A 12,556-nucleotide genomic window follows, 5' to 3' on the forward strand; every position below is an offset into this window, starting at 1 on the left:
GATGTAGGAGCATCTTGTGGATTATGCCCTCTTTGAACTTCATGCCCCATTGTACCTCTTGTGTCTCCCTGTGTCCTTCTCTGTCTCCCTTGTGTCCTCCTGTGTCTGCCTCGGTCCTCTTTGTGTCCTCTATGCTTTTCTATGTTCCCATGTGTACTCCTCTGCAAGGGCACAGTACAGTGAGCCCCCGACATTGTGGCGGGTTGGAGGTTTGTATTGGTAGGTGTTCACAAGTCAGGAACTCCCTGCATTTGGACTATAATATGCAGTGACTTTAACCCCCCACCCTCCACTTTTGGGGGAGAAAAAGTGAGTCTTCTAGTCCAAAAAATACAGTACTTTTTTTTTTCTTCTTCTTTTTTTTTTTTGCTAAAACTCAATCAGAAATGGCTGAGTAAACTGTACATTTTTTCAGAAGATTGAATGGTGTACAATAGACTTTCATGCAACAATTAATCAGAAAAGAATTACTGTACTCCTTGAATTGAAAAGAAATATAACTAATTGTATCCTGTGTGGCCATAGAGCTCCTTTTTAGGAAAATATCAACAATACCAAAAGTTGCACATCTTATTTACATACTGTTTTAACTTCTCTACATCTTTATTTTTAGTTGCGGATAATTTGGGGCCTTGTGGACAACACATATGCCAAAGTACAAACGAACATACGCTTCAAAAAACAAAAACAGAAAATTGTAGCACATGTAAAGTAGATGTTTAATGACACATTTCTATGTATACTGTTAATCTGCTTATTAACACATTCCCTTTCAAGTAGTAACACGTGTCAGGTTCTTTTTAGATGCACACAGTTCTGTTGTACATTTTTATGTAACGAGATAGAATTTCAAAAGTTCTGCTTCAGAAACGCAGGCACACGTGCACAATCGTCCCGTGCAAAGCACCAACTGCTTCAGGTACTGGTTAAAATATTCAAGATATCTGTGTGATTTACTAACTTCTAGCAACTATTTAAAGTGTGCTTTTAGGCAAGAAATAAAAACATGTCTAGCGTTACCATACATATGTCCTCTACAAAGGAATGCATTCCCTCTCTCTCTAACTAACAGGATTAAACTCTCTGTATAAGCCACTTGCCATATGTTTTCAGTGGCATTCTTTGACACTTGTGATCCCTTATATTCAGCTTACAATAAATCACATACTTGGGTACAACACGAGCTTAATTATGAATGGTGGAGTCTCATGACAAAATAACAGAATACCGTTGCTCTTAAAGGACACCTGAAGTGAAGGACACGCACAGCCTGGCCAGTGCCTGCGCAGTAAGCCCAACCTGGCCAACCAGAAGAGGACTTTTAGGTGGGCTACTGGGGGGAAGATAGGAGAAAACTTTTTGAGCTCTGGTATCCTTTAAATGATGCACATTGTCTAGCTCACCTGCTGATATCCTCTGCCTTTATTACTATTAGCACTAGATCCTGAACAAGGAAATAAATATGGAAGCTTCGACAGGACGCTGTAGATTGTAGGTGTGTGCGTGTGGGGGGCGGGGGGGGGGAGCGCAATTTTAGTATTTGCCATGGGCACTATCTTACCTAGATACGCCACTGCACTGGGGATAGCTAAAACTCCAGTCAGGTTTTTTATGGATTTGCCATTGCCTGCCCCTGGGACCAATAGTAGTGATCACACTACATCTATGTAGGTCTCAGGGACAGGGGGTGAGGGAAAACTAACCAATGGGGACAGTCACAGGGCGGATAATTACGGCATGCTGGTTTTATTTTGAACTATGTAGATCTAAAAGGTAGTAGAAATTGAATGGGTGCACAGAGTCTGAAAAAAACTACCCTAAAACAGAATTCCTCAATTGTGGAAACTGCACAAAGCATCTTAATATTCCTCCCACATCAAAATACAAGTATTTAGCAATGAGCATACAGGGAGTGCAGAATTATTAGGCAAATGAGTATTTTGACCACATCATCGTCTTTATGCATGTTGTCTTACTCCGTGCTGTATAGGCTCTAAAGCCTACTACCAATTAAGCATATTAGGTGATGTGCATCTCTGTAATGAAAAGGGGTATGGTCTGACATCAACACCCTATATCAGGTGTGCATAATTATTAGGCAACTTCCTTTCCTTTGGCAAAATGGGTCAAAAGAAGGACTTGACAGGCTCAGAAAAGTCAAAAATAGTGAGATATCTTGCAAAGGGATGCAGCACTCTTAAAATTGCAAAGCTTCTGAAGCGTGATCATCGAACAATCAAGCGTTTCATTCAAAATAGTCAACAGGGTCGCAAGAAGCGTGTGGAAAAACCAAGGCGCAAAATAACTGCTAATGAACTGAGAAAAGTCAAGCGTGCAGAAGCCAAGATTCCACTTGCCACCAGTTTGGCCATATTTCAGAGCTGCAACATCACTGGAGTGCCCAAAAGCACAAGGTGTGCAATACTCAGAGACATGGCCAAGGTAAGAAAGGCTGAAAGACGACCTTCACTGAACAAGACACACAAGCTGAAACGTCAAGACTGGGCAAAGAAATATCTCAAGACTGATTTTTCTAAGGTTTTATGGACTGAGAGTGAGTCTTGATGGGCCAGATGGATGGGCCCGTGGCTGGATTGGTAAAGGCCAGAGAGCTCCAGTCCGAGGTGGAGTACTGGGCTGGTATCCTCAAAGATGAGCTTGTGGGGCCTTTTCGGGTTGAGGATGGAGTCAAGCTCAACTCCCAGTCCTACTGCCAGTTTCTGGAAGACACCTTCTTCAAACAGTGGTACAGGAAGAAGTCTGCATCCTTCAAGAAAAACATGATTTTCATGCAGGACAATGCTCCATCACACGCGTCCAAGTACTCCACAGCGTGGCTGGTAAGAAAGGGTATAAAAGAAGAAAAACTAATGACATGGCCTCCTTGTTCACCTGATCTGAATCCAATTCAGAATCTGTGGTCCATCATAAAATGTGAGATTTACAAGGAGGGAAAACAGTACACCTCTCTGAACAGTGTCTGGGAGGCTGTGGTTGCTGCTGCACGCAATGTTGATGGTGAACAGATCAAAACACTGACAGAATCCATGGATGGCAGGCTTTTAAGTGTCCTTGCAAAGAAAGGTTGCTATATTGGTCACTGATTTGTTTTTGTTTTGAATGTCAGAAATGTATATTTGTGAATGTTGAGATGTTATATTGGTTTCATTGGTAAAAATAAATAATTGAAATGGGTATATATTTGTTTTTTGTTAAGTTGTGTAATAATTGTGCACAATAATAGTCACCTGCACACACAGATATCCCCCTAAAATAGCTAAAACTAAAAACAAACTAAAAACTACTTTCAAAAATATTCAGCTTTGATATTAATGATTTTTTTGGGTTCATTGAAAACATGGTTGTTGTTCAATAATAAAATTATTCCTCAAAAATACAACTTGCCTAATAATTTTGCACCCCCTGTAGGAGATGATAGACATTTTTCCAATTACCTTTTTTCTTCACTAAATTCATAAGCTGTAGAGCCATTCAGCTGGCATGGCTTATGACAAGGGCTTCCACAACCACTGCTTTCATGGTCGGAACTTGTTCCAGGCACCACTCTGTTCTGCTGAATATCCCACTGTCGAGCAGCATTGCAAATGGCAATTCGTTTTTTCTCCTAAAAAAGAAATAAAAGAAACAAAGTTACCTCATCAAGCTAAATAATAACAATACATTCCTATAAGTATAACATAACTTTTATTTCTGCGATGATTCCCCCTTATACAGGTATATCCAAAGAAAATATATGTTAGCTTCGGCTGGACACATTTTGCATTTTGAATATGTCTCATCAATCTTACTGAACAACCCCTGGTTATTATTATTTATTGTATTTATAAAGCACCAACATATTACGCAGCGCTGGACAATAAATAGGGATACATACATTGTAAACAAGGGGTGACAGACAGAGAGGTAGCAAACGGTTATACAACATAGCATAAGGTTATACATGCAAACAGGGTATAAGATGCATTTTACAGAGACCCAGCAAATCAATTCCGAGTTAGTCCATGAGAAGGGTGTCAACGCTGGGGTTGCAAGATTAAGAAGGACACCAACACCTGGTTGGTGGAGGTAATCCAAATACACAGTAAACAAACAGTGCAGCTGACACAATGTAAATTGTGTTAATTTTCTTGGCTGAAGATCTATTTCATCATCTAAATATGGTTGAACTTGATGGACGCATGTCTTTATTTAAACCAAACTATGTAACTATGTAATGATAAAAAGGCAGCTTTGATTTTCTGTCTACAATTATAATTATATGCATTATTATCATCAGCAATGTATACTGTACCATCATCTATTGTGAAGTTCTGAGTTCACACAACACATATTTACAGTTACATGCTCAGTAAGGGAAATGCAAACACACGGCTGAATGGCACAACCTGTAAGTTTGTATATAAGGGTGAAATAATATAAATAGAGCAACAGCAGAAACACTAGGGCCTTTATTCAATCATTTCAGGAGATACTTCTTCATCTAAAAATAACTTTTTAGCACTTCGCAATAGAAAAATTACGAAAAAGTAGGCAAAAAAGGTAATATCAAATTTATTTTGCGCCTTGACTTACATGCAGGGCACTTTAATGGTATTTTATTGGTAAAGTTTGAAAATATTTCCTTGTGGAAAACTCAGGAGGAAAGTTAACAGCATATGGGCCTATTACAAAAAGCCCTCAAAAAAACGATTTAACAACGTAAGGGTCAAGACATGCCAAATAATTTAAAGTGTACCTGAGACCAAACAGGTCTCAGGTTTTATACTTATCTGTGGCTTCCTTCAGCGCCCTTGAGGCTGCTCAGTCCCTTACCATCTCCCCGGGCAGCCCGTCTCCCTCCGGTTGGCACGGTACTCTTGCCGAGTCGGGCATCCCATGGCCGAAAGAGTTCTGCGTTTGTGCAGTAAGTACTGCGCAGAACGATCCCAGCCGCAAGAGCATGACAGGAAACGCAGGTGGCGAGGCCGCGCATGTGCAACTCTGTACATGCCGCACAGTGGGTGAAAGAAGTGGGCCAGGGAGACAGCGAGCCAGGTAAGCATAAAACCTGAGATCTCTTTGGCCTTAGGTTTCCTTTAAAGGGAACCTGAAGTGAGGGGAATATGGAGGCTGCCATCTTCATTCCTTGATAAACAATGCCAGTTATCTGGCTCTCATGCTGAGCTTTAGGGCCTGTTTCCACTTGTGTGGCATCAGTCTCCAGGGGATGCCATCACCTGTGCTGAGGGGAGTACAAATCTGAATCCCTCAAACTTTATTGGCTCACAATGTTGTCCATTCATTGTGATATTCAAAAGATTAAGGAATTTGAATAGTTAGCATTCAGAATGAACAGGTAATAATATCTAGTGTCTGATATACCTTTACTGACTTTTAATGTTAATACACTTATATTTGTTTTATTTCTGCCTAAATGTAGAACTAACCACCCATTATATTGCCAAATAGACAGGAATATTTTTCAGTGTGGTAAGCCACCAATTTATACAAGAATCCTTTCAACCCAGATCCTCTTTCAACCCAGATGCTTCTCTACTGAATATCTGAGTAACAGCAACTACATTACAGACTGCCCAGCAAGCTCATGGTGACGAACATATGGAATCCAGTGAAGGACATTTGGGCGCAGCCGGCACCATCATATACCGTAATAGTATTTACGGCTATAGCGGCGCACAGTGAGTAACTTTGGCGCCGTCAGAAGACAGAGCTGAAGTTACTTTTAGAACACTGTAATTCGTCCACCAGCAATAATTGGAAGTCGAATTACATCATTTCCTACCATCCACATGGACTTGGCGGGGGAATAGTAATTAACACCACCGGGACTTGTGCAGGAGCAGGGTAAGCTGTATATCAGCTGTATCCAGAACTCCTATGAGTGTGTTAGGGGCTAAAAAGGACCAAAAAGCCCTCATACTAAAATGCTATGCAAAACAAAAGTTTGCCTTCTTAAAGAGACTCTGAAGTCTCCCTAAAATTATCTTTGCGGTTGCTTTAAGGTATTCTACAGAATAATGTTATTGGCTTGTTTGGTTGTCATGGAGTGAGAATTACGCCTTCTAAAAATAATTGTGACTTACATAGTGCCAAACATGCATTAAGAAAAGGTTACATGTGCATTAATGCATCGCCTGTGTAGACGTAACACACTCGCAGAACGATGTGCTGTAATAATATTTTTTCAACAGACAAAAGACCCAAAGAGTTGAAAACAAAGTTTTAAGAACTCACTTTTTTATGACTTTGATTTTGTACGGCTGCCAAGCCCACCTAACCAAAAACAATACGGAACAAAGCGCAGGGAAAATGGAAATGTGTGCTATAGTTCAAGGTGTTTCAGGGTTATTTATATCTTGTATTAACATGGCATTAAAATGCTGCTTCTTAGCTGGCGACTGACAGAAGTTTGGAACGTGAATGACTTCAAATTAAAAACACAGTACAGTAGGGGAGGCGAGGCGCTGCCAAGTGGCCATGGTTGAGCAGATCTCTGCGGATTGAAAATAACAATTAAATAAATTAAATGTACTCAGCAGTAAATTAAATGTTTAATTTGAAAAACTAGAAGATGCAGACATTGAGATGTGAGGTCCACACAATGCGCTATTCAAGGTTCCATAAGACCTCACTGCCAGCGAGACTCACCGGAGGATTATGTGATAGAGATATATAGGAATTAGTTAAATTGCCTCTACATCCAATGACAATGAGCTGTAACTTCAATTTTTTAAAAGTCATTCACAAGCTCAACTGTCTTATTCAATCAGGAAAACCTGATCTCTGGTAGAGCAGCCTCAATAAAAGGAAAATGTTTTTCCTGCCTGAAATAGATTCTTATTCTCAAAGTCCTTTAATAAAAAGCATTGTGAAGTTATTGCAAGAAATGATGGCTTTCATTACCCGATGCATTCTCCCCTAAACTGCAGCAATAAACTATAATTTGCACATATTTTACATCTAGAAATGAAATGATTTAGAAGTATGTCTAGACTCCTTGCAGAATCTGTCCTTACAGTCTCTGTTGGTACGTTTTCCAGGTGCAAATAGAAGCTTCTATATGAGCGATATACATAACTATGCAATGTCCCTGTTTATCGCTATCAAAGAGAAAAGTAAATCAGTTTTGATGAGTTAGTGCCAGCTGCTGAGAGGGAATCTGAAGTTAAAATAAACTTATGATATAATGAATTCTATGTGTAGTACAGCTAAGAATTAGAACATTAGTAGCAAACAAAAAAAGAGAGTCTCATATTGTTTCCAGTACAGGAAGAGTTAAGAAACTTCAATTGTTATCTATGGAAAATAACATCTCTGAGCTCTTCGACCCAACTTGAGTCGAGACAGTCCAATTTTCTGAAGTCCTTATACATAAAAGAAGACACAGTGAGAAGAAGCTTCAGATAAGGTTTTACTGCAGGGGAGTTCAAGAGGTCATTGGCTCTGCTGTACATTTCTAAATATATAGTCTGCATCATACTGTCTGCAGAGAGAATCATACTGGTCACTCATTTAGTTGGGACACCACAAGAGAAGGCAGCGCCTTAATCAGATATGTCACAAAACCCACTCAGTGCATGCCTATATTAGTGCTAAACTTCTCCATCTCTCACATATTTGACCTGCTTTAACATGATGGGCTACCAGTTATTCCCCATATCATCCTTGTATATTAATTCAACACAGAGAGAATCAAGCCCACAGCCTCTTGTTTATAAGGCAATGACACTACCATTATACCATGTGTTCCACCAATCAAATCATAAACACTGCGCCAGAGTTCATACAGTAGTTACCACTTAATACATTCAACAGTCAATGGGTTCGCTGCAGATAGTCCAGTTTATGGATATCAAAGTTCAATTATACTGCTGCGCTCTCCAGTCCTGTAAATAAAAAAACAGACTCCACATAGGGTAATATTGTTCAATCCTTTTGCTGCCTCTATACCAACCCTTAAAGGGACACTTAAGTCAAATAAAAAAAAATGAGTTTTACTCACCTGGGGCTTCCAATAGCCCGCTGCAGCTGTCCGGTGCCCTCGCCATCTCCCTCCGATCCTCCTGGCCCCGCCGGCAGCCACTTCCTGTTTCGGTGACAGGAGCTGACAGGCTGGGGACGCGAGTGATTCTTCACGTTCCTGGCCACAATAGCGCCATCTATGCTGCTATAGCATATATCATATACCATATAGCAGCATAGAGGGTGCTAATGTGTCTGGGAACGCGAAGAATTACTCGCGTCCCCAACCTGTCAGCTCCTGTCACCGAAACAGGAAATGGCTGCTGGCGGGGCCAGGAGGATCGGAGGGAGACGGCGAGGGCACCGGACAGCTGCAGGGGGCTATTGGAAGCCCTGTGTGAGTTAAACGCATTTTTTTTTGTTTGACTTAAATGTCCCTTTAACGGTCACCCATGTTCCGTGCTCCCCAGGTGATAAATCACATCTATCTCCCTCATCCCCTCTCACTAGACGCTCACCAGATTATGTCCACCTCAAATGTCAGGTGGATCTTAAGCATAGCATTATACTCCTATCCAATCGTTTCTGTAAAGAAAGAGAATCTCCACATAGGGTAATACAGTTCAAGCAAAAAAGTTCAATTTTTTCAAACACCGTGCCTCCGTATTCACACCCGTTATCAGTGCCAATCCACCTCAATGCATGCCAAACTGCTCACCAGACGTATCCCACCTCTTTACACAGGTGGAGACTGCGCTTTTTGTGAATCCAATCAACAACACGATCCTCAGAGATTTGTAAAAAGCCTCTTGTAGGGACTTTACTTTATTCTTACTGTTAAAATTCCTCATAAAAATATAAAAAGAAAAAACGCATATAGCGTAACACTGTTTAAACTGCCTCTGTGCGCAATAACAGAATCTCACTTACGCTTTCAGAAGCACTTTGCGCATATCAAATACAGATGACTTCCAATGCCCATCTGTCTGGCTCCCGGGTGCGCCTCTATACACTTCCACGCTCCCCCGTTTCGCCTCCTCATCCAGTCGCAGAGTCTATCTCCGTGCGCTACCTCAGTTGACCGGCCGGTCCGTGTGCTTCCTGTATCCTTGCGACGTCAGACGCTTAGCTCCGCCCTACGCGCGTTTCGTCCTCTGCCCCTAATGAGTCTGGCGTGAGGACGAAACGCGCGTAGGGCGGAGCTAAGCGTCTGACGTCGCAAGGATACAGGAAGCACACGGACCGGCCGGTCAACTGAGGTAGCGCACGGAGATAGACTCTGCGACTGGATGAGGAGGCGGAACGGGGGAGCGTGGAAGTGTATAGAGGCGCACCCGGGAGCCAGACGGATGGGCATTGGAAGTCATCTGTATTTGATATGCGCAAAGTGCTTCTGAAAGCGTAAGTGAGATTTTGTTATTGCGCACAGAGGCAGTTTAAACAGTGTTACGCTATATGCGTTTTTTTCTTTTTATATTTTTATGAGGAATTTTAACAGTAAGAATAAAGTAAAGTCCCTACAAGAATCTCTGAGGATCGTGTTGTTGATTGGATTCACAAAAAGCGCAGTCTCCACCTGTGTAAAGAGGTGGGATACGTCTGGTGAGCAGTTTGGCATGCATTGAGGTGGATTGGCACTGATAACGGGTGTGAATACGGAGGCACGGTGTTTGAAAAAATTTAACTTTTTTGCTTGAACTGTATTACCCTATGTGGAGATTCTCTTTCTTTACAGAAACGATTGGATATGAGTATAATGCTATGCTTAAGATCCACCTGACAATTGAGGTGGAAATAATCTGGTGAGCATCTAGTGAGAGGGGACGAGGGAGATAGATGTGATTTATCACCTGGGGAGCACGGAACACGGGTGACCGTTAAGGATGTGTTCCACCAGAACATCTACATAATCAAGAGGTTGTGTGCTTGAGACTCTCTCTGGCTGATTAACTTAGGAGGAGTCTGTATAAATAATCAGGCAGTTAAGTGTGGAGATAGGGATACAGATGACAGATCAGTGCAGCCTGTCAAAAAGAATAGCTATTACTGACAGAAGAGCTTTCAGATTGTGTAAAATTGGGTTTTTAGTTTTCTCAAACTCTATAGGAAAAATGATGGCTTTACTATTACGTGATCGTAAGAAGGCTTTTTGGTGCCTTGGAGTCTCCTTAAATATCCCAGTGGTTCTGGGTCTCCAAGAGCTATTGGAGTACTCACAACATATAAAAGAAAATAGAGGTATTAAACACAAGCACCATTTTACCACAGGGTTTCTTTAAGTAATTTCATTAATATTCATATTCATTAAATTTAACATATTTTTAAAGCTCAATAAACAGCTTATTTCTATCAAACATGCCCTTATTCCAAGTACAACTTTCCCTGTATGAGTTTGAAATGCTTCAAGTAAGTTTGAAATTCTGGCTTCACATAACATGCTTGATCCCAAAAGCAAGTGAATGATGTTCTCTAAGGCTATATGGACTCTTAACAAGTTCACATTCAGGGAAACCTTAAACAAGCAAGACAAAGAATGTTGTTTTTCCATTATACATTGCTGCTGCTCAGGATGTTCAGTCAATAAGCAGACCTTGTATAGTAACTTAATAATCTTTACAGAGTCAACCACACTTGAGTCTGCTGTCACTTCACATATCAGTAATCTATAAGAAATAGGAAGCCAGTGCATAGACTGGGAAAAGGCAAAATATTTCTCCCTGAGGATAAATGAATGACATGAGAACACTTCAAGTCACCCAGACATCTACAGACAAAATTACACTGAGACTTCATCCGTTGTTCTTCAAGGCACTATTGAAAATGGGGCTGCTTAATAACAAAACAGTTCATATTACATAGTCACAGACATGCAGTTTGTGATAGGTCCATAAAAAGGCTACTTACATTAACAGATATACCATCATATACCTGTTGTAAAACTGTAACGATCGGTGTCAGCACGCAGAGAGAATCTGATTATTGGTGATCTGCAGTATCACCAAGAATACAGATCTATACCTGATTATGGATGATCTGCAGAATCACCAATAATACATATATAGTGCTAACCTCTGGACACCTCTAGATCTATATGGTGAGTGTTTGGTTTAACAGTATGACTTTGAGCAACCCACCTGATGAACAGGTGACCCTAAGCAGTACAGAAGACACTGCTATGGAGAGTACAGAAACCTTCCAGCAGCCTGAGACTCTCCAAGGGGTGGAGTCAGGCTGAAGGTAGGAAGGACCAGAGAGTGAGTGACACCTGAAGGTGGATGTCACTGACTGATCTTGGAGACTATCTCTTAAGTGGAGAGAGATAGCTCTGGAGGTCGGGCAAGCCAGGTCGGCAACACACAGACAGATAAAGTATAAAGACAGAAGGCTGATTCGGTATCCAAGACAGACAGGGTTTGGCAACGTGATATCAGATATGCGTGGTACCGAATCAGAAAGCAGAGGGATAGTCAGGAAAGCAACAGGTCATAACAAATATCAAACAATGCCTAGTCTTGGGTGTGAGGTCCGTGGTCTCTACACCCTGGAACTAGTCTGATGTATAACAGAATGATAACACAAGTTCCCTAGTCTTGGGTGTGAGGTCCGTGGTCTCTACACCCTGGAACTAGTCTGATGTATAACAGAGTGATAACACAAGTTCCCTAGTCTTGGGTGTGAGGTCCGTGGTCTCTACACTCTGGAACTAGTCTGAAGTATAACAGAATAATAACACAAGTTCCCTAGTCTTGGGTGTGAGGTCCGTGGTCTCTACACCCTGGAACTAGTCTGAAGTATAACAGAATGATAACACAAGTAATCTGGCTCAGTGTGAATTCCCAGGTCCTCCTGGTTCAAACACACTGTTGGATCTGACTAAGGTCTGAGTGCTTCCACGTAGTGATCGCAACGGCAGACAATTTGAGAGTGGCCAGCAGTAACCATATATAGAGCAGTGCTCTCTGGCGCCACCCTAAAGTGATCAACCAATGGTTACCAGCTCTGAGGTCAGCTGACCGGCCTGGTCAGCTGATCCCCCCTTGACCATGATAAAAGTCCTGCCTTTCAGCGCGCGCGCGTATTCCTAAACCTGTGTGAACTAACAGGCTCAGCCACACCAGCTGCACGCTGCTGCGTGCAAACCGCCGTGCTGGAAGCGGAACCAGCCGCCTTGCTGTCAGTACATGCAACGGCTTTTCTGCGTTCTGCCATGTCACTAAATGCACGCTTCCGCGTGCAGACCGCCGCGTTGGACGCGGAATCAGCCATCTTGCTGTCAGTACACGCGGCGGCTTTTCCGCGTTCTCTCACAAAAAATTATTTTTTTCAGCACTCCATATCCTTTTATATCTGGACTGTTGTAACAAATTATAAGTATAAAAGCCATATCTGACCAATAATGTGCTTGCTTACAGCAACTTAAAGGGACTCTGAGCAGTGGGCTAAAATGAAAATCGGGACTTACCTGGGGCTTTCTCCTTGTCTGTTAAACAATGTGTGTATGAGGATATGCAGATATCACAGACTATGAATGCATTTTGCAGGAACGGATCTTTTGCAGGAACTGATCTTTTGC

General features: G+C 41.7%; 1 protein-coding gene across 1 annotated transcript in view; it reads right to left on the reverse strand.

Annotated features, from left to right (window-relative positions):
* The window catches only part of LRRC49 (leucine rich repeat containing 49), a 168,296-nt gene that overhangs the window by 55,181 nt on the left and 100,559 nt on the right, over window positions 1–12,556 (reverse strand). The window contains exon 12 of the mRNA XM_068272533.1: window positions 3,456–3,625. Within this exon, the coding sequence (XP_068128634.1) occupies window positions 3,456–3,625 (170 nt within the window). The remainder of the gene's footprint in view (window positions 1–3,455; window positions 3,626–12,556) is intronic.

The sequence above is a fragment of the Hyperolius riggenbachi genome, chromosome 3 (assembly GCF_040937935.1).
Source record: "Hyperolius riggenbachi isolate aHypRig1 chromosome 3, aHypRig1.pri, whole genome shotgun sequence".
In the NCBI taxonomy this organism is placed as follows: Eukaryota; Metazoa; Chordata; class Amphibia; order Anura; family Hyperoliidae; genus Hyperolius; species Hyperolius riggenbachi.